This window comes from Acinonyx jubatus, chromosome D4, assembly GCF_027475565.1.
Source record: "Acinonyx jubatus isolate Ajub_Pintada_27869175 chromosome D4, VMU_Ajub_asm_v1.0, whole genome shotgun sequence".
Classification (NCBI taxonomy): Eukaryota; Metazoa; Chordata; class Mammalia; order Carnivora; family Felidae; genus Acinonyx; species Acinonyx jubatus.
In genome coordinates, this window is record NC_069391.1 from 32,701,449 (window position 1) to 32,723,647 (window position 22,199).

At 51.0% G+C, this 22,199-nt stretch overlaps 1 protein-coding gene across 5 annotated transcripts in view; it reads right to left on the reverse strand.

Moving 5' to 3' along the window:
- COL15A1 (collagen type XV alpha 1 chain) overlaps nt 1-22,199 on the reverse strand; it is a 107,737-nt gene that overhangs the window by 62,324 nt on the left and 23,214 nt on the right. For all 5 annotated transcript variants that reach the window (XM_053204889.1, XM_027039532.2, XM_053204890.1 and 2 more), the window contains 3 exons: nt 7,085-7,632; nt 5,388-5,462; nt 3,799-3,879 (listed from right to left, as the gene is read on the reverse strand). In XM_053204889.1, coding sequence (XP_053060864.1) covers nt 3,799-3,879; nt 5,388-5,462; nt 7,085-7,632 — 704 coding nt within the window. The remainder of the gene's footprint in view (nt 1-3,798; nt 3,880-5,387; nt 5,463-7,084; nt 7,633-22,199) is intronic.

Consider the following 22,199-nt stretch of genomic DNA (forward strand, 5'->3'; position numbering starts at 1 on the left):
AGCAGAGAGTAGGTGCCACCGCAGGAAGGCTGTGGAGAACTCCCAAGTGGTCTTCCCCACACTTCCCCAGCTGCGGTGGTGACCCAGCAGGGTGGTAAGGGCCCTGCCCTGGGCACTTCCTCTCCTCTCCCTTCCAGGAGCATGCGGCACCCTGCAGTGCTTCTCTGATGGTGTCCTGTAGGGGACCTGAGCTTTGGGACAAGGCAGGCAGGTGGGGGTATGAGAAACAGGATAGCAAGGGAACAACGGGCTGAGTTCTGTTACTCAGGATGGCAAAGGTTCTGTTGTATGAAATCCCTGACTCCAGCCTGTCAAGCCCAAACCCTCTTTTGTCACACTCCCAAGAAGTCAGCTACAATGCCCTGTTCAAAGCAGAGCGTGACTCTGGTAAGCTGACCCTCGGTGGTTAGGGCAGCTGTCTTGCCTCCAGCAGGTGGCTGTGGTTTTCAGGGGCTAGCATGGATGTGGAACCAGCGTGGTCTATGACACAACGGGGCTGTCGGGTGTATAGACTTTGTATTAAAAGTGTAGAGATTTGTTGGGCCTCTCTCTCAACAACAGAGTTACTCATTCCACACATATTTCCTGAGGCTCTACTGTGCGCCAGATCCTTAGGTGATCCCGGGGGATAGAGAAATGAAGAAATAAGGCAGAGCGTCTGCCCTTCAATTATTGGACTATGGGGAGACCCAGACCCAGACACAATGTGGTTGACTGTGACACGTGGGACAGCAGAAGTGAGAGCCAAGTGCAGGAGGGAAGCTCCGATGAGGGGCTGTGGACTGGATCCTGAAGGAAAAGTAGGAATTGGCCAGGTGGGGCGGGGGAGGGGAGGGCGGGGGAAGGGCCCTCTAGGCAAGCAGACCACTGGGGCCTGGATGAAGGGATGCAATGTATAGAGTCTGGGAAACTGTGAGCATTTGGGTGTGGCTGGAAAAGAGGTCCTGGCTGTGGATCAGAATCACCTGCAGCGCTTTTAGACTTTGGTGGGCCTCACTCCCCCAGAATCCGAATGTCCAGGTAGGCAGCAACTGTCCCCCCACCACGCCCCCCCACCACCTGCCAAGACACACACGTGATTCTGATGCACAGCCAGAGCTGAGAACCGTGGGGACATTAATTCTAACTAGGCATGATAGAACTTTCCAGAAATGGAAAGGTGTGTCAACAGAAGCTGACTTAGCAGGGGGGAAGAACGGGGTAGCAGGGACTCCTGCCCTAAATGGGGAAAGAGGTGAGGAGGGCTGGCTTTTTAAGTCCCTAACTGCTTAGGCAGTCCATGATTCAGTTCGCTGGTCATGGCTTGTGTCTTGCAGGGTGGCAGATTGGAAAGGGTGAGGACAGGAAAGTGAGATTCATTCCAAGAGAGAAGCCAGAGATGGGAGGGGAACATCTGAGAGAAGAGGGAAACTCCCTGTCCTGGGGTGGCGGGGGGGGGGGGGCATAGAGGGAGCCACAGAGCCTTTTCCAGGAGATGGTGACATTACTGATGGAGCTCTAGGATCTGGACCCAAGCTGGAGACCTGGCTCTGTCCCCCTCCAAGCCAGGCAGCCCTGGGGACAAAGCTCTTCACCCCTCTGTGCCTCAGTGCCTCCTCTGAAGAATTAATGGAAAAACACCGCCCTGCAAATGGCAAAGGAAGTGAATGCTGTGCAGGTACCTGCGAAAGGGATTCTGATACCAGGAACAGGCAAGTTAGCATCAGGGCCCACAGCCCACAGAGAATTCTGTTAAGGACTGAGGACAGCCACAGGGCTTTGGCATGCTCCGGCAGCCCCAGTCACCAGCCAGGCAGGAAGCAGGTGGTGGGAAGGGGACCCCCAGGGGAACAGGGCACTCTGGCACAATAAGCCTATCAGTCAGGACTAATGACAGCCACCGCCATAAACTGAGGGTTGTCATGTGCTGAGTCCCACCCAGGTTTCACAAGGGTCATGTAACTCGCGCTAGCCTATGAAGTAGGCATGCTCCATCTCAACTGAGTGGGAAAAAGTTCCTGATTCAAGGTCAATAAACAGCAAGCGGCAGAGCTAAACCACACCTGGTGAAACTCTGGTATGCACCAGTTCTCTTAAAACCACTGGGGAGAGTGGGGTTGGGAAATCTAGGAACAAGAGTCCATCAAATCACTTTTCTCCGGACACTTCCTCCCAGCTGCGGTGTGCCCCCACGTGCAGTACTGTGGTCCCAGGTTCTGACTTCACCACTGCATGACCCTAGCAAAGCCACCCTGTTCCCCAAGTGTCTACTGTCAGCTCCCTTACACAGTTGTTGTAAGGATTACATTAAGTCATGCATACAAAAGCAGCAGAGCCATGGTAGGTATGGGGAAATCCTGGTTCTCTTCCGTCCCCTCTCTGTCTCTACCCCTGTTGAGAGCTGCCTGGCTCCAATGCCTCCTCTACCAGAAAGCCCTCCCTGACCAGTCCCCGTCACCACGATCATCTCATGCTCTCAAACCTCACTCCCCTTTCCTGTCCCTCTCGCAGGGCCACCGTGGGTTACTGGCATATCTGCCTGAGTTGGCCTCACTCCTACCTGTGAACTGGTGCACTGGGGGTACCACCACATCAGGCCAGAAGGCCCAAAGGACCACCACTCTGTGCCCTGCTGAATGTGCCCTGGACATGCCAACAGGGCACCCAAGAGCCGTGGCACACAGGGTTCCAACACTGCCCAGACCAGCCACCTTCCCCACTGCCACCAAGCCCACCTTGGACCTTTGCCTCTTCCATCTCAGCTGCCCTCGCACCGGCTGTGGTCCTGGGGATAAACCTCTGCACTACTGCCCAGGCCAGAAGCACAGGGTTGTGGCCTGAACCCTGGATGGGGCATCAGGGGACCCGTGCTCTAGCTTCAGCTCTCCCCAGGTACCCAAGGGCCAGTCTCTTCCCCTGCCTGGGTCTCAGTTTGCCCTGCAAAGGGTAGTTTTCCATATACCTCTCTACAGAAAGAGCACTAACAGATTACAATTCTATTCTGCCCTACCCAAACCTCTGTTCCCACAGGTCTATAATCTATAATTTATAGCCTCTGCCTTATTTCTACCTCCTTCTTTTCCTTTATCAGAGATGAGTCTATAGAATGTGCCAGATTACCGGGCCTCTGTGTTCAATGACTCAGACGCTGTTGGCTGTTTTCATTAAAAATGGGCTCCTGCTGTCTCCACAGTCTGACTCAGTGCTTTCAAAACCACTTCCTTGTCTAGGCCACAGGGTGGATTCCCAGGAGGGAGGAGGCCCCAACCACTGGGAGGATGGCTGCCTTTCCCATGGGGCCAGACAGGAGCTCCTGAAAAGACTCTACATCTCACAGGAGTGGCAGCCCTGACTTCTTTCTCACAGCCCAGTGCCTGGAGCAAATGCTACATCATCTCCCATTCAGGGCCACTTCCCTCATGCCAGACACTGGGTTGAGACCCGGCCCTGCACTGCATCATCTGGCCTTCACATCAACCCCAGGAGCTAGGACTCTGATTATTACTCTATGGAAGAGGAGCTGAGGCTCAGAGAGGTTGAATGTGTTTGCTAAGTTCACAGAGCTTGGAGACAGTAGGACACAATATCTGCCTTTGGACAGTCCTCTTGTGGCCACAGCACAAGGTGGCCGGGAGACAACTGGCATTCCAGTGCACTGGAGATTTGGCAAAATGCCCTCGGCCAGGACTTTCCCAACCTGCCCAGATGAGCCGACAATGGAAGTCACAGATCTAAGAACAGAGATGTCAGACCTAAGGCTCTGGGCACTCAGCCTCTAAAAGCTGACAGAGAAGGTATGGCTTACCAGCCAGTACTCACCGGGGCTTGAGTGTAGGTGACAGCTTCTAAGATCTCGGCCACTCCCTCTGTCTCCTGAAGCCCGCTGGTCTCTCCCGACCCCTGTATGGAGATAAAACATGCCGGGCACAGGGGGAGCAGTTGACAAGTGGGAAAGTCACATAAGATGACTCCTTTGGAGAAACTCTGTGTGTGTGTGTGTGTGTGTGTGTGTGTGTGTGTGTGCGCGCGCGCACGCATAAGAGGGAAAAAGAGACAGAAAGAGCGGAACTGAGAGAGAATGTGTACAGTGCACAGGCTTGGCTCTTTTTGCTGTTCCTTCCACATTTTATTGCTCACGCAAACAAAAAGCTACAATCAATGGACAGTCTCTAACATACCTACTTTGGTTTTGTCCAGGTCCCTTCAATCCCTGCCAAAGGCACCAGAATCACGGAATTACACAGTGGAGAACAGTAACAGTTAGAGAATGTCTTCCTGTTGCTACCTCTTCTTCCTAATTAGCCTTCTAATGTCAGCCAAAGGGCCTGGGGGCCATCATTTTGTAAATAATGCCTTATTCTTGGACTCTGGGGTTGCTTCTACTTTTCCAGTACTCACAGCACTGCAGAGAAAGGAATGAATATACATAAGGTTTCCCTGCTCCCGGGTTTATCTGAATGTCAGGCCAGGATCGTGGCCTCAGGGAGTGCAGACATTCTTACAGAGCCAAATTCTACCTCCAAAGGGCTTTTCTGCTTTGTTTCTAAATGAATGAAATCAACTTATGCTTTGCTTTGGGGTTGACAGCACCCAAAGTTCTAAGAATGCTTTGTTTGCCTCTGACTTTTTGCAGCAGGCTATGGCTTCTGCCTGAAATGCCTTTTCTTCTTCATCTGGCTAACACTCCCTTGTCATTGGCCAGGCATCAGCGCCCCCCTCACCTAGTTTGGTTCCTCTTCTTTCACCTTTGTGCCCCCACCCCCACCCAAGCCAGAGAACCTGGGTTTGAGGACCTCCCCGGTGTTCCAGTCACCCTCAGCTTTGTCACTGCATTGGAGCGTGTAAGTGTGTGTGAGCAGCTGGAGGACAGAGACAGGTGCCAGTGTATCCCTTTATGTCCAGCACCCCCAGGACTGTCACCTAGCAGGGACAGGTGGGGGGGGGAGGGCAAAGGGGGAGGGACAGAAGGGAAGGGGGGAGGAGCGGAAGGGCCCATCTTTTTTCCCCTGCCTACCATATTCCACCCCCAACTTAGGAACTGATTCATTTGCCAGGCACAAAAGCTAAATTTAGGTTCGTTTTTATAGGAATTTACACTCATGTCTTAGAGTTTTAACTTTGATTTTAGAATCCTGACACCCTTTCCTGGCAGGAAGTCTGGAAACCAGGCCACTGACTGCCACAGCCATAGAAGAGCCTAACACCTTACAAGAAACACAATCTCCCCTCCCCCCACAAATAAGATAGCTGAAGCACTTAAAAAAAAAAAAGCCAAAAAGCCCAAAATAGGACTTGAGGCAGCGCTTGACAAGTTGAGAGATTTTAGAGACTCCATGACGTTGGGGAAGAGGAATTGCCTGGGCACCCAACCCTCCCTGGCCGACTGGCTGCTGGGGGTGGGGGCTCACCGAGGACTCATCGGCTTCACACAGCTCCTCAGGGATCCTGGGGTCCGGGTGGACAGTGAGCTGCTGTATGGAGCCCTGGGGAAAAGCAGAGGGTCAGAAGCCACCACTTGCACATCTACAGCGTGACCGCTAGTGGGAAACACGATTGCTCTGTAACGGAGAAGACCAAGGGGAAGGACAGGTGTGAGAATGTGCTGCCTGTGGCCGTGACAGTGGAGCCACCCTTGGCCCACTCTCATTTAGGGGGACTCTCCCTGGGCCAGTGTAATATGAGCTCCACTACCTGGGGAGGCCCCTGGGGAGTACTGGGTTCCAAGCACGGACTGCCACAGCAGCCTCCTAACTGGCCCCAGGTCCCCAACCTGTCCGTGGCAGGCCCTAAGATGCACGTCTCCCTACTCCCAGAGTGTCTCTCCCCTGAAGCATGAAGCTTCTTGGCTGGAAGGCCTCCTGGGAACAAGAGTGGCCGGCCAGCCTCCTGCCTCCACTCCTGCCTCCTCTCTCCACACCTGACAGTTCATTCTCCATGAGCCTTCCAAAATCAGTGTGGAAAAATTGTAATTGGGTTTTAGCTTCTTAAGATTCACTCACTGTGTCCCCACGTACTGCAAATATACCTGAGCTCTGCCACATGGTACCGTCCTGTACCAGTTAGGTGAGGTATCAGAAGCATGGGTGCTGACTAAATGCGTGACTACGATAACATAGGGATTTTCTTTAGAATGGCTTATTCATAAAAGCCCATTTTGACAGGAAAGTCAATTTTCTGCTATTTTTTCAGGGCACATTGTCTAAAAGGTGAGAGAGAAATGACCTGTCACTCTGGCATTCTAGCTTACTCCACCTTTGCAGAAATTACTTCAATGTAACCGCTGCCCCTCTCCAAAGGAAAAGTCACTGAAGGAATAATAAGCCTTCCTCTTTTTCTAATGCCTTAAAAATGCACAAAGAGGGCACTTGGGTGGCTCAGTCAGTTAAGCATCCCACTTCAGCTCAGATTACGATCTCATTGTTAGCGGGTTTGAGCCCCACATCGGGCTCTGTGCTGACGGCTCAGAGCCTGGAGCCTGCTTCAGCTTCTGTGTCTCCCTCTCTCTCTGCCCCTCCCCTGCTCATGCTGTCTCTCTCTCTCTCTCTCTCTCTCTCTCTCAAAAATAAAATACACATTTTTAAAAAATGCACAAAGAGCTTCCACTCAGGCTATCCCACTTAAATCTACAACTCCATGGTGTAGGTCTTCTTATCCTAGTGTACAGATAAGAAAACCCAGAGAATCCACACTCTGAAGTCATCAGGCTAAATTGGAAACTTAGCACCGGAATCTAGGTTTGGGGTTCCAGGACTAGGACTCTCCACACCACCCACACACGCCTCCTTGAGGCTGTAAGGATAAGACAATAACGAGGGGGCGCCTGGGTGGCTCAGCTGGTTAAGCGTCAGACTCTATCTCCATAGGGGTCATGACCTCACAGTTTCGTGAGTTCCAGCCCCACATCAGGCTATGCGCTTGACAGTGCAGGGTCTGCTTGCGATTCTCTCTCTCCACTCTCTCTGCCCCTCCATTTGCGATCTCTCTTTCTCTCTCTCGAAATAAATAAATATTAACAAATATTTTTAAAAATAATTAACAGGAATAGTTGCTTATGTTTATCGCGTGGTGTCCACTGGCCTCCCTGATCTGCGAGGCTTGGACTCACGGTGAATCTCTCCAGCCCCGTGGCTCCTGCATTGCCCACGAAGATTCCCGCGCTGGGCTCGAAAGCCAAGGCCCGGGAAGACCGCTGGAAGGGGACGTGGCTGTGCTCCTCACAGTCCATGAAGAGGGTCACTTCCTCGCCCTGGACAATCACTGCAAAGCGGTTCCACCTGTGGGTCATCACGGGCACTAGGAAGGCAGCAGCCTCGTGGGACACGTGGGAGCCTGGCTCTGTGTAGTAGAGGATGATCCGCTGGCGGCCATCCTCCACACCCGAGAGCCGCAGGCCCAGGTAGATGACCTTCTGGAAGGCATCCGTGATAGCAAAGAGCACACCGCCTGTGGCGCTGCTGGGCTTCACCGTGACGGTGATGGCAAAGTCCCTGAAGAAGGTGGGAGGGATGAGGGTCCTGGCCGGGCGGCCGACGTTGGCACCAGGCCCGAAGCTGTAGGCTGGGAAGCCACCATAGCCCGTGACAAAGGACACAGATGAGGGCAGAGGGACACCGATGAGCTCCGTGAGGTCCAGGTGGCCCGGAGAAACCGATTCTGCAGGGAAGGAGACAGAGGCCATGCCTTACACATATATTCTACCATGCTTGGAAATGAAATAAAAACTCACAAATGAAATGGGATTCCTCGGAACCCCACAGTAGTGCCTTAATTACTGGCTTTCAAACTTTTTTTGACAATGACCCACAATAAGAAATGCATTTACATTGCAACACAATATTCCCCCTTCAATAGACATATACCTGTAACACTGAAACCAATGTTTCAGAAAATATTATTTTTTAAATTTTTTAAATGTTTATTTATTTTTGAGACAGAGAGAGACAGAGCATGAACGGGGGAGGGTCAGAGAGAGAGGGAGACACAGAATCTGAAGCAGGCTCTGGGGTCTGAGCTGTCAGCACAGAGCCCAACACAGGGCTCGAACTCACGGACCGTGAGATCATGACCTGAGCCGAAGTCAGAAACTCAACTGACTGAGCCACTCAGGCGCCCCAACATTATTTATTTTTAATACCCACCGGGCACTCTGATATTTTCCTCTGTTTCAGAATTCTTCTCTTTTATTTTCTTAAAAGCATGCTGGCAACGACTCACTACATTGATTTCATTAACCACTAAAAGGTCCTGACCTACAGTTTGGAAAACTTTGAAAAATATCTCCTAGAATATTCCTAGAATATATGATGTTCTCCCATCGACTCAAAGACTGTTCCTCATTTCTTTCTATAAAACTGGGTAAGTTTGTTTTGTTTGTTTAGAAGGAGGTCTACTGTTGAAGTGTCCCAGGGTGTGGGGGACAAGTAGGGACAAAGCGAAGTGTTCCCAGACCTCAGGGCAATGAAATTCACATCATCATCATCATCATCATCATCACCATCATCATCGTGGACATTCCCTGAGCTCTCATTCTGTGCCCGACCCTGCTCTGAACTCTTCACACACATCAGTTCATTTAATCCTCACGACAACTCTGGGAGGGTAGGTGCTGTTAACCTCATTTTACTTCCAAGAGAAGTTAAGAAATTTGCCCAAGGTAAGTTCCCTCAGAGTTCAAAGCCAGGGCAACTGACCCAGAGTCTGAGCTCTTACTGATACCGCAGGGCTGCACTGTGGCGGCCTGGAAAGGCCCCCAGGCTCAGGAGCCTTGGTGCGCTGGGAGCAGACTCTGGGTTGGCTTGCAGGGATGTGCACCCGGTCCCGAGGGGATACCCACCATGCCAGCAGTGTGACAGGAAGGCAGGTCTCAGGGACTGGTGGACAGGACCCCTGCAGGCAGGACAATGGACATGCAGGACCTTATGGCCTCAGAAGTGAAGCCAGATCCTGAGGATTCAGCCCCATGAGGAGGTCTGGAGTGAGGGAGGGTCAGAGTGGAGCAGGGTCCTTCCCCAGAGACCAAGGGGCAGAGCAGACACCTGGTGACTGCCTGGGCTACGGCCAAAAGCCAGAGGATCCTGAGAGCCTGAGTGACCACGGGGGACTTGGGTTTGTGTCCAGAGAAGACCCAAGCCACTCAAGGGCGCCATGAGTAAAGCCCTGCCTGACGAATCAAGCCTGCCTCTCAGTTTACACCTTGCCCCTGTCTGACTGGACAACTAACCAGCTGTGTGACCTTGGGTGAGTCATTTCACTGCTCCAAGACTGGGTCTCCTTCAACGATATGGGCCCCACGAAAATGATGAAATGACACCATCCACGTAACCCTGGTAAATAGGGTGGCAATGCATTGAACATTCACTATTCTTTCCTTTTATTACATCCACTCAGCAAGCCCGAGTTATTGCCCCCACTGTGCTGACAGGGAGAAAAGAAGGCCAAGATGAGGTGGGGGGGGGGTGGCCTGGACACCCTGTCTCTGTGCCCCTGAACTCCCCATACAGATTATAAAAACAACCGGGTTTTTCATACGGGATTTTACTTAGTCCTCACTGCAGCCCCGGGACTGCCAGTCTCCCACCCTACAGATGAAGAACCCAGGCTTGGGAAGACGGAATGACTCCCTGAGTTACACAGTAAAAGTGGCAGGTGTTTTCAAGCCGTGACTGGTCTGACCTCAGGTTGGTTCACTGCCCAGTCTCATAAGCTGGGCGGGGGTTGGGGGGGGGTGTGGTGCTCCGTCCCAGAGGCCTGGGGGTAGCCCAACCTAATCTGCCTGCCATGCCAATGACCCTTTAGCAGCATGACGGTGCAACTGAAGCTCTGGGTGATCGAGGAAAACCCAAACTTCCCTGGAGGATGGGAGAGAAAGAGATGTCCTGACTCCAGTGCCCCACTCCCCAGCACCCCCAGAGAAGGCCACACAAAGTCAGCAGCTAGCCTGCGTGTGTGTGTGCGTGGGTCACAAAATTATTATGGAATAGTTAGGACATACCAAAAAGTGTAAATAATAATAATATGAGACACATATTAAATGTTAAAATGGTCAATTTTGTGCCTTTATGTCTTGCCATCATTTTATTTATTATTTATTGATTTGTTGATTTTTCATTTACAATGAAGTTAGCATAGAGTGCAATAATGATTTCAGGAGTAGATTCCAGTGATTCATCCCGTCTGTATAACACCCACTGCTCATCCCCACAAGTGTCTTCCTTAATGCCCCTTTCCCATTTAGCCCACCCCCCCCACAGCCCCTCCAGTAACCCTCTGTTTGTTCTCTTAGGTTTTGTCCCCCTCCCTGTTTTTATATGATTTTTGCTTCCCTTCCCTTGTGTTCACCTGTTCTGTGTCCTGAAGTCCTCATATGAGTGAAGTCATATATTTGTATTTCTCTGACTGACTTACTTCGCTTAGCATAATCCCCTCCAGTTCCACCCACATGGTTGCAAATGTCTTGCCATCATTTCGAAAGGGAGTAACTGTATGCGAGGACTGAAGGAAATAGCATGAGGTGCTGGCACATGCTCAATCAATGGTGGGAATTATCACCCTCATCATCATCATCGTCATCATCATTGACTTTCAGGTTCAGAAAGGAATCTCAGAGGTCCCCCAATATGATCCCTACCTGAGATGTGTGAACCCCACACTGTCCAAGATGGCAGCCATTACAAGTGTGGCTGTTGGGCACCTGAAATACAGGTCATCGCAACTGACCTGTGCCGTCAGTGTAATATACAAACTAGATTTCAAAGACTTAGTTTGGAAAAAAGTCTTAGGAAAAATATCTCATGAATAATGTGTACATTGATTACATGTTGAAATGATAATTAGGGGAAGGACTGGGTTGAACAGAATACATTATTAAAACAATTTCTGAGGAATATTATGAGGAACAGGCATGTGTCCATCACTCTGCTTAAGAAAGTACTGATTCAGGGGCACCAGGGTGGTTCAATCGGTTAGGGGGCCGACTTTCGGCTCAGGTCATGATCTCACGGCTCGTGGGTTCGAGCCCCACATCAGGCACTGTGCTGACACCTCAGAGCCCAGAGCCTGCTTTGGGTTCTGTGTCTCCCTCTCTCTCTGCCTCTTGCCCGCTCACATTCTGTCTCTCTCTCTCAAAAATGAATAAACGTTAAAAAAAGGGGGGGGGAGAAAGTATTGGTTCAGCAGAAGCTCTCACCACTCTCCAATCCTATTCCACTGGCCATGCCCCAAAGACAGCCTCTCTGAGGGATGTGGTGTGTATACTCCCATGCATGTCTTTGTATGTTTACGATGTGAGCATGCATGTGTCTGTGACAGAATGCAGAACCACTGTGCGCATCTCTAAACCTCATGTCAGTGTTGGTATGCTGCACGTATGCCTTCTGACACTTTTTTCCCCATGAAAAATTGTTATTTTTTTAAATGTTTCATTTATTTATTTTGAGGAGGGGAGGGGGAGAGAGACCAGGGGTGGGGGGGAGAGAATCCCAAGCAGGCTCCACGCTGTTCCACGCTGTCAACAGAGAGCCCAATGAGGAGCTCAATCTCACAAACCATTAGATCATGACCTGAGCCAGCATCAAGAGTTGGATGCTTAACCAACTGAACCATCCAGGTGCCCCTCAGCATTGTATTTTTAAGACTGATCTGTGTTGATGCAGGAGGCTCTGGATCTCATATTTTCACAACAGCACTCTATGGTATAAACAAGCCATACAGAGTGGCTCACTTTTCTGCTGATGGAAAGGGAGATTTTCATCACTCTTCAAAACACTTACTGCTATGTACTTCCTTCCACACATCTCCTCGTGCTCACCTGTGCAGGCAATTCCACCCGAATCATTGGGTGACATGGGGATGTACACCTGCATCTTCACTGAATGCTGCTAAAATGTCCTCTGAAGTTCTCTGAAGTGCTACTTTTTAAAATTAGGACGTAAGTGACACATATAACACTGTGTAAGCTTAAGATATATAATGTGTTGATTTCATACATTTAAACGTTGTAATATATACATACGTGTATATATAGGTATATCTATTAGCTTTAGCTAAAACCTCCGTTAACATCACATAACTATCGTTGTGTGTGTGGCGAGAACATTTAAGACGCCACTGTGCCGTCTGACATGCCCACCAGCAGCGTATTCTTACCAACATTTAGGGGAGGCAGGGAGATGCGATATGGGAGCAGTCTGTGGGGCTTTTCAGCTATAGCAATAATGTTTACTTCCTAAACTAAGCATTATTCAAAAGAAGTATTCATTGTAGTAATCTTTGTAGACCACGTCTTGGAAAATATTTCACAACATTTTAGTGAAAACAATGACCCGTCCTCAACAAAAGAGCAAATGTGATCATGTTGGTGCCCTGCCGAGAGTCTACTATGGCCACCCAGGGCCCTCAGCGTGAGAATCAGGCTGCTGCCTCCTGGCTCCAGAAGGCTCTGTGGTCTGGATGCAGCCACGCTCCCTACTCCCCAGCATGCCCTGACACAGGCCCTGGAGGGCCCTGGACTGCTGCGGGTCCTCCCCTCCACAGCAAGCACCTCTCCCTCGGCCACCCACACCACCTCACCCCCCCTCAGCTCTTCTGCCAGGAGAATTCCTTCTCATCCTGCATGACCCAGCCCTGGCCTCACCTCCCCGGAAATCCCTTGTCTCACCTCCTGCACCCACACCCTCCCCCTCCCCTCTGGAAGTTGCATTAGAAGCCCTCTCAACACACGCTGGGGTCCCCCATCATAGTTCTCAATACACTGCATGTCACTGTGGGGTCACTTGTCTCTCCCCATCAGACAGTGAGGACAAGGACCACGCCATCCATCTCTGTGTTCCCAGTATCCAGCCTAATTCTGATGAGTGAATGAATGAATGAATGAATGAACAAATAAATGACTGCATGACTAAAATCAATCCCCTCATTTAAAAAAGGTGAAACTGGGGTTAAAAGAGGGAACAGATTGTTGGCTACGAACTCAGATCTGATCCTCAATCCAAGGCTTTTCCTCTCCAGTTTGCAACTTGCATTAAAACAGGAATTAATTTTAAGTAGGAGAAACCCCAGAAGGCGTAAATGAAAAGGCTGATAAATCTGGTTAAATTTAACTCCACAGAAATTCTTAAAGTTCTGCACAGGGAAAAAAAAAAATCCCACAATGTCAAATAAAATCTCAAACTGGACAAAAATATTTGCCACATATGCCACAGACAACAAACTAGTTACCTAATACACAAAACAGATGAATCCACAGGAGAGCCACAACCAAGTGGAAAGATGGGAAAAGAATAGGAAATTCTTGCCACCGCAAAAAAAAAAAAAAAAAAAAAAAAAAAGAAAAAAAAAAAGAAAAGAAAAAAGAAAATGGCTCTTCAACCTCTGAGAAGACACTCACGCTCATTCAGAATGAGAGAAATGCAAGTTAAGGCTACGCAGAGACACCATTTTCCCTCTCAGACTGGCAAACATCAGAATGTCAGAACACTGAGTCAGCAAGGGTGCAAGGAACGGGCCATCCCCACCTCTCTACCCTCGATGGGCCGTTGGGACCATCAATGCGTATGATGTTTGTGGGAGGCGCTCTGGCAATATTCATCAAAATGAAAAGTAAACATGTACTCCTTGATCCAGAAGTTATACTTCTATGGATTTTTTTTTTTTAACGGATGAAGTTCCGTATGTGAAATAGAAAGCATGTACAAGAACGTTCATGGCAGCATTGTTTAAAATGTATCTAACTGTCCATCTTTGGTGGCATCACCAGTTTTGATACACCATGCAGCCTTTGAAAAGGGTGATTCCTTAGGTACCAATACAAAATAATCAACAAGATGTATTAAGTAAAAACAGACCCCCAAAAAGGGGTGCAGAACAGAATCACTATCAGTTGGAAATGCATACATTAATACATATTTCCCATACAAATATATGTATTTTAAAATATATATTAGAATATCTCTAGAAAGATACAGAAGAAACTAGGACCAGAGACTGTCTCTAGGGAGGGGAGGTGGTGGGTGGGGAATAAGAACACACTTTCTTTTCTCTCGATACTCTTTTGTACTTTTTGAAATTTTATACCATATACATGGTGTGAAAAAGACATTTGCATATTGTAAAGGCATTAACTCCTTCCATCCCCTTTTAGAAACTATAAAACCTTTTCTTCTTGCTTTTCCTCCCTCAGATACAGCCTGTCTTTGTACCGAAAGAAAGGGGGAAGGGAAAGAGTGAAAAGAAAAGACACAGAAATGAAAGCAAACACCCCAGTGAGATTTCTTTTCTCCCCTCCACGGTTTAAAGATAAAAACAAAACAAAACCAAATGCACCCTGCTGACAGCCGTGCTTTCTTCTTCCCTGACCCAGTGTAAAGCTCTTCCTCCTGTTCTAATCTCCCCCCTACTGAGAAGAAGAGAAACCCCTTTCTGGTGGGATGGTCCAGGTTTGGACAATGTGTCCTTCCACAGGGAGTAAATGGGCCAGAGCCGCTCATCCAGTCACTGGCTTGTTTCCAAATGGTGTCCTGAGGGTTTCAGGGACAGGTGGGGGTTCAGGGGACCTGGAGGCAGAGGCAGAGAGGCCAGGAAGCCTGTTTCAACCAGCTCAGCACTGCCATGGCTGGTACAGCCCAGGCTTCCACGTGGCCACTCTGGAAATTCTTTAGTCCCAAAAGAATCCTGCTTTTAAAAAAAAATATCACAAATCCATCCAACCTCCTTGCTTTATAAACAGGAAAATGGATGGTCAGGTAGGGAGCTCCGTGACTATGAGCCACAGCCAGGAAGTAGCAGATGAGCAGCGAGCAAGGATGGACAGAGGGGAGGTGTGATTCTGCCCCACTGCCCCAGCCCCTTCCGGGCCCAGGCGGTTGGTTGGCCAGCTGGAGAGTGGGCAGAGGAAGCCACCTGCAGAGGAGAGTTCCTGGCATTGGACAGAGCTGGGTTCAGATCCAGTCTTTGCCATTTACCAAGTGGGCAGCCTCTGGGTGGATGACTTAGTGGAGATGTGGGGACATTCAGCCATTCTCACACGTGGGGATCCAACAAAACGAAGGGTGGGAATTGCAAATGCTCAGTAGCAACCAGGGATTCTATTTGATTTGAAAGGTATAAGCTTAGCCAAAAGCAAAGTGTGCAATGGGAACCCTTCCTAATCGCCCCTGCCCTCCTGCTGCCCAGGTCCCAGCTGCGTGAGGGAAGACAAGTGTGCAGGGGCCTGGCGACAGGCCTTGTTTCCACTGGGTTGGCCACAGAGAGAGCCAAGCTACAATCTACAGGAAGCCCGAGTCAGTCCAGCTCTGCTCTCAGCAACCCCTACCTCCCTCCAAACACAGCGTCCCACAGCATGGCGTGGTGGGGAGCGACCCCTGGCCTAGAATGACCCATGCTCACGGCTGCGCTGGGCCTGCTGGCTCATTTTTCCTTGGCTTGGGCGGGAGGGCCACCTGCTCTGGTGGCCACCAGGGAGGGGAGAGAGAAGCCAGGGAGCCAAGACAAACAGGCCCAGCAACTTGGTCCACAGGCTTGTCCTGGGATGGCTCTGTGCTGGGCGGGAAGCGGGGAGGGCGTGGGGATCACAGCTGGTGGGAAGACATCCCGCCATCCTGGGGGCTCAAGTTCAGAGGGGGCAGTGCGAAGGGAGGTGGCGGTGTGGGGGAGGGGGGAGCCGATCCTGGAACTCTCTGGCCTCAGGAGCTTCGGGCCCTTGGTGGGAGGGGGCCGCACTTCTCCACAGATAATAACACCTATCTCATAAAACAGCCGTGTCACTTGAGTGAACTGATACACCTAAAATGTTTAGCACCCAGGAAGTGCCAGGTTCAGAGTCCGAGGCCCTGGTTAAGGTCAGCGACATGAGGCTGAGGCTCCACATCTAACAAGGACCTCACTGCTCCTTCATCTCCTGGAGACCCACACGCTGCCTCATTTCCATGGGGTTAGGTCTATGGGGCCAGGAAGCCCTCTGGGCACAGACACGGCCCAGGTGGGGGAGGCAGGACTCATAAGTTGAGTGCCAGCTCTGCCACTGACTCCACCTGTGCTCTCCTGGGCAAGCTGTTCTCCCTCCTGACCGCCGTTTTCCCATGTGCACTTCGAGGAGTTAGACGAGATGGGATCTCAGAGCCGGAGCCGTTCTGATGTATTCTAGGTATCTTCACTGCCTTCAAAATACCTCCTGGGGCTGATTCCGGCTTCAGTCTTGATCTCTCCCTTCATCAGTGCATAGGGATAGCTTCATCTCCAATGGTGGTTTTTCAACACACTTTTCCAATTCATGAATTGATAACACTTATAAAGCCCCCAATTTCTGCCTGTGTGCCATGGGGGATACGACACTGAATCTAGAGTGCAGGTGCCCAAGAAGCTCATGATCTAGGTGTCTTGGTTAGCAGTCACCTATTCATGCTACTTACAAGCCCAAAGCCTTCAACGGCTCCCCAGTGCCTTCAAGATCAAGTCAAAATTATACTGAAGAGAACCTTGGCTGCATTTCTTCATTGTCTCTTCCCCTCTCTCTGTCTCTGCTTATGCTGTTCCTTCTAGTTCCCATCTTCTCACAGCTGAGTCGTCCAAGCTTGCTCAGCTGCACTCCAAGACACCAAGCCCTACTCTCACCCTATACACAGAGCCACACGCATCAATCCCTCCTCTAAATACTCAAATCAGGGCATACAGCAGGCAGGCAGTGCCGTGGCCTGATGAAAGGGCAAAGACAGATGCACAGGGGCCTCTCTCTCCTCCAGTCTTTGGCTCAGGCTCCTGAGAACAGCTCTGGGCAGCCCCTCCCAAGGGCACAAGGAGGAGGGATCAGAAAGCTTTAGAGATGGACCAGGCAGAGGAAAATCTGAACAGTCACTGCAGGGTGCAACTTTCCTCCCAGGGGTCCAAAGCCGGTTTCCATGGAAACCAGGGCAGATTCCTAGCAATGAAGAAACAAACAGGGCAGGGTTCAGGTTTTCCTTCCACACAGATGACAGCAACCTGGCCAGAGGAGGTGATGAACAGGAACCCTTCCCTCTCCTCCTCACAGCCACAGACTCTAGGGCATCTGGTATTTCTCTTCCACAGTCAAGCCTCAGTTTCTCTTTCTGTGCAATGGGCTGGTTCAGCCCTTCCATCTGTGGGGTGCTGAAGCAGTGCCTAGGACAAGCCTGGGCTTTGGAGCCTTGCCTCCCTGGGGAACTGCATTTGGCTTCGCAAAGCTCCATCTCACAGATGATCATCTGGGACCTGAGCCCAGCGCTCGCGCTTGTTAGCATTTAAGGCCGGAAGGAGCTAAGGAGCGTTCCTCTGGCTCCAGGTCAACAAGGGCTGCAGAGAAGCCAGACCGGGAGGGAGGCTGAGGACACCCCAGGATCCTGCATGGCAGCGGCCCCTGGTGGCCATATGGAGAACGACGCCTCCATGAAACCCAAGGCTTCCCAGGCTACAGCTGTGAGGGACACTGCCTGGGCCTGGGGAAATAGGGAGAACGGGGATCCCAACAACCAGAATCAGAGTCAGAGGTCCGGGAGGGTCCCAAGAGAGCAGGTCTGAGGTCACGCAGGTTGCTGTGGTCAAGCCACACCTAGAAATTAGATGCCTACCTCCTACGCTGCCGGTGGGAAAGCCAAAGGTGTCCCGCCCACACATCTCTCATTTCCACCTATGGCTGTGAAGACCCACAGAACACTTTATTCAGCTTAAATGGGGACTAAAGACTCCTTCAGGCTGGTTGGCGTATTCCACTGGGTGCAGGGGTGCAGAGGATCCTACTCCCTGCCCCCTACTGGGGCTGGAGCCAGTAGGCAACGATATGCAGGTAAAGTGGGGGTGACCACCCTGGGAACCCCAGCAGAGCCTCTCTGGCCTGGGTTTCCCTGCACCCAGGCCCCGGGGAGAGAGGAGTTCTCCAATACCTCCTTTGCTCCAGCAGCATAAACTGGGGAGCCTCAGAAAACCAAGCGTCCCTCCCCTTGCTCCTTCTCAGGCCATCCTGCCAGGGAGGCAGACATTCTTGCATCTTCTCAGGACCGCTCTTTCCCTTCCCTTTGGACATTCCTACAGGGACATGGCCCCTGAGGACTCTGAGTTATCAGATCAGACCTCCTGGCTTGTGGCTTCCCTTCCTCTGACTTCCCCAGAGAGACAGGGAGCTGGGAGTTCAGCAAGCCACAGACTCTATGCAGGAAGAGCACAGCTCACCATCTGGAGAAGCAGTTTCCTCCACTACACGGCCACCAAAAGGCTATGTGCCATGTGCAAGGTCTCCTTGTGCACATCTCCACTAATGGGGAGTTCATCTCTCTCCTGACAACCCTGACCACTGCTGGACAATCTTTAGTCCTCAGAACTTTCTCCTGATGGACCCAGGCATATCTCCCTTAGCTTGCACCCGCCTGGCTGGGCCCTGCTCGGCACTCTGGGACCACACACAAGTCGGCCTTGACTTTTGCATCATGGCCTCAGAAGCATGCGGTGAGGGAAACGGCCGGCCTGGGAGGCAGACTGCCACTAGCTCAATGTATAATCTTGAGCAATCCCTTCTCCTCTCTGAGCCTCAGGCTGATGGTTTCCAGAGGCCCCTGCCAGGTCTGCGAGTCTCCGATTCGGCATCCTTCTTTTCTCCTGCCTGTTTCCCAGTTCCTCTAACCACTCTTAACCGTCCATTCCTCCAGCCCACAGCCTTCAGGCCTGGAAGGAATGACTACAACAGGGAGCAGGACAAAGCCAGTCCTCCCCACAAACTTCCTGGTCTTTGGGCAGCAGAGCCTGGCCAGAGGCGTGGAGCACTGTGCCCAGGAAAATGTTACAACTCTGCCTGTGAGGAAGCATCGCCCCACCCAGGCGGGAGTCCACAGAGGCTCCCGGCTCTACCTGACTCCCTTCTCGAAGGAAAAGGGACACAACAGAATTCATGCTGCATGGGATCCTTCTGCACCCAGCAAAGATGCAAAAGCCTCTTAGAAAAACCTACCACCCAATGCATTTCTTAGAAAAAGAACCATTTTCCTGCCAGGGAAAAAAGTCCTGGATCAACTTAGAAAGGAGACCTGGGTTTGGCAACAATCAAAGACCTCATTTTTCTGAATTACAGAGGAGCATTTTTCTACATGTAAACTTAGAACGCCTCCTTCCCTTTTCCGGTTTTCATATATAGCATAGGAATTTTCATGCTCAATGAAGTTACTGTGTGAGCTCTCCTCTCTCTCTCTCTCTCTCTTTCTCTCTCTCTCTGTCTCTGTCTGTCTCTGTCTCTCTTGCTTTCTTGTTCTCTCAGGCCTTTGGCCTAAACTGAGAGAGGGATGGTTTTGAAGGTGCCTGGATGTGGGCGGAGACAGGCAAGGTGTGGGCACTGTGGCTTGGCCACCCCACCCACCCGGCAGGAAGGAGAGGCCATTTCCCCACTCAGCACCTGCTTCAGCTTCCAAAGCATCCTCTCACCTGAGCCCCCACCAGAAGGGAGGCGAGGCAGTGATCATTCTCTCATTTCAAAGAGGAGGAAATTAAGCCCCAGAGAGGGGAAGTAACTTACTTGAAGCCCAGGGCAGGACTCAGCACGGAAGACTCAGTACTAGGCTCTGCCCGTTACAACCCATGGCCTCCCGGGTTGCCCTTGGGACCCCTCCAGGTGCACCTGCACACCTCTGTGTCCTCATAGTCCCCACCCATCCCTCCACCCAAACACACCCATCGCTCTGCACTCTGGTGGTGAGTTCCCTTCTCTCTCTGATATGACTACATATGGGCATAGACCATGCGGACCCGTCTCAGCCCCCAGTACCAGAAGAGCCTAGAAAGGATGACCTAGGAATGCAGACAAGAAGGAAGCACAGCAACAGCTAAGATTTACTGTGGGCTTGCTGCGTGGCAGGCACCGTTTAATGACCTTTCCATGAATCATTTCATTTTCCTCCTGATTATGAGATAGATAATATTATTATCCCCATTTTACAGGTTTACAGACTAAGTCTTGGAGAATTAATTACCATTCTAAGGCCATGAGGATAATAAATGATTAAGGTCAGGATTCCAATCAAAATGGGTGGTATACAGTGGCGGGAAGGTTCCAGCCCTGGCCACACATCACAGTCACCCAGGGAGCTTTAAAAAAGACATAGGTCTGCCCCTCCAGCCTGGCCCTGTGGGCTCAGTGTCTTCTAGGGTCTGGCCTGGGTAAGTCTGATGCCCTCTCCCAGTTGGCAGCCACAGGTAAGGGTACCCCCCCCCAACCCCACCTCCAGGCTTTGCTAGCAGACAGACCTGGGCTGGAGTCCTGAGTTTGCCACTACCCTGTGTGTGACCCTGTGGAAGCCACTTCACTCCTCTGGGCTGTATGTGGGGCAGGAACAGAGGCTGGCTCAGAGTCATCGTGAGGATGGACAACACAGTGAGGGCTGCGCCTAGCAGGGGGCTGGTGTGTCTAGAACTCAACACCCACTGGCTGACTCTGGGCCCCGTGCTTCCATGCCCTCGCCACACAGCCTCCAACTGTTAACCATTATAGAATTAATAATATAATTGGATAAGTAGGCCCAGCAACTAAGGAACTAAAGAGTTTAGCCTGGAGAGAGTACAGTATGACTCGCTCATTCTGAGACCCAGGTCTGCTCACTACCACCTCCTAGACACACACACACACACACACACACACACACACACACACACGCACGTGTATGCTACCCCCTCAGACTAGGCAGAAATTGGCTCCAGTGCAAGAGTAATATGCGAGCCTCAGGAAGCATGCAGCGAGCCCTGATGTCTTATTGCAGTGAGGGTCTTGTCTTCAGACCCCTCCTTCACCCCTTTTCCAAACTTGTTCCAGAGAACTGGGTACAGAGCCATTCCAGGGCCCACGTGCACCAGGTGGCACATGAAGGCCAGCAGGTGTGGGCAGGAGTGAGCATCTGGGAAGAGTTTTCTAGTCAACTCTTCTCGATTTATGGACCTTCCTTTTCCATTTGGGGAACAAAGACTCTTTGAGTGTGATGAGGACCTTGAATCCTGAGGATGACATCAACTGAAATGAGTCATCACTCCCAGCAGGCAGCTCTGGAGGACTCACTCAGGGCACCATGAGGAAAACTCATGGAAAATGGGCATGGAGGGGAAGGGGCCTGTCGGGGGCACAGGAGGGATGCCGGATAGGAACGTGTGTTGGCCTGCTGGAAGTGGGCGCCCGGCAACCCGCAGCTCCTGAAAACTGCCAGGCTCAGCACTAGAAGGGGACAAAGAGCCAACAGCTGGAGGCCAAGCAGGGTCAGTGTGGACATCTGGACCAGAAGGTTTCAAACTTCATTCCCCAGGACCAGGGGTGGGGCTCAGGGGAGGGGGGGGTGCACCGCAGGAGAGGGGAGATGGAGAAGGCCTGACTGTTGGGCTCCTAACACACACAAGTATACAGCCACACGGACACACATAAACACACAGCACACACTCACCTGGTTACAACACACCCACAAGCATACTCACACACACTAATGCATCTATTCATACACACACGTTCACATGCACACATACGCACCCTCTGACACCTCCACCCACACTCATCCCTCAGACACACTCATGCAGTCACATACACACTCATGTACTCACACACACACACACACACACATTCGTTCATGACACTCTCCCACACATTGACACACATTCGCACAAACTCACCTACCCTCATATGCACACTTGCACCAAAGCAACTCAGACTTCCTTTGTTGAACATATCCGGTTCCAGTCACAGCCTCATTTGAAGAAGGTTCTGTAGCTAAAAACCAACCAACCAACCAACCAACCAACCAACCAACAAACCAACCCACTAACCAACAACCAACCAACCAACAAAAAACCACCATCAAAACCCTTTCACATCACTGACATTCACGTTGAAGCATTGCAAGGGAAGACATGGGCCTAGGGCCCCACGGAGAGTCTGAAGCCCACTCTTCCTTCCCCCGCTACCTCTTTAAAGGTTTGGAGATGTTTGACTACACTTCCTACACACAGCATTTAGGTTTCTCTAATGTGGGTACATTTTCCATATTTTCCCCCTCATCAGTAAAAAGCCTTCTCAGAATATCCGATTTGGGTCATGTCTTCACAAAGCACTGAAACCAACTGACTCATTTTCTTAAAAGCAATGCTAGAAACGGTTGCTCCATGAACAGCTGGCTTGCATACACGGCCAGATACACGGCACACAGCCTGGCACAGGCAGGTGCCCAATAAATGTCAGTTTCACGAACATACGAGTGCAC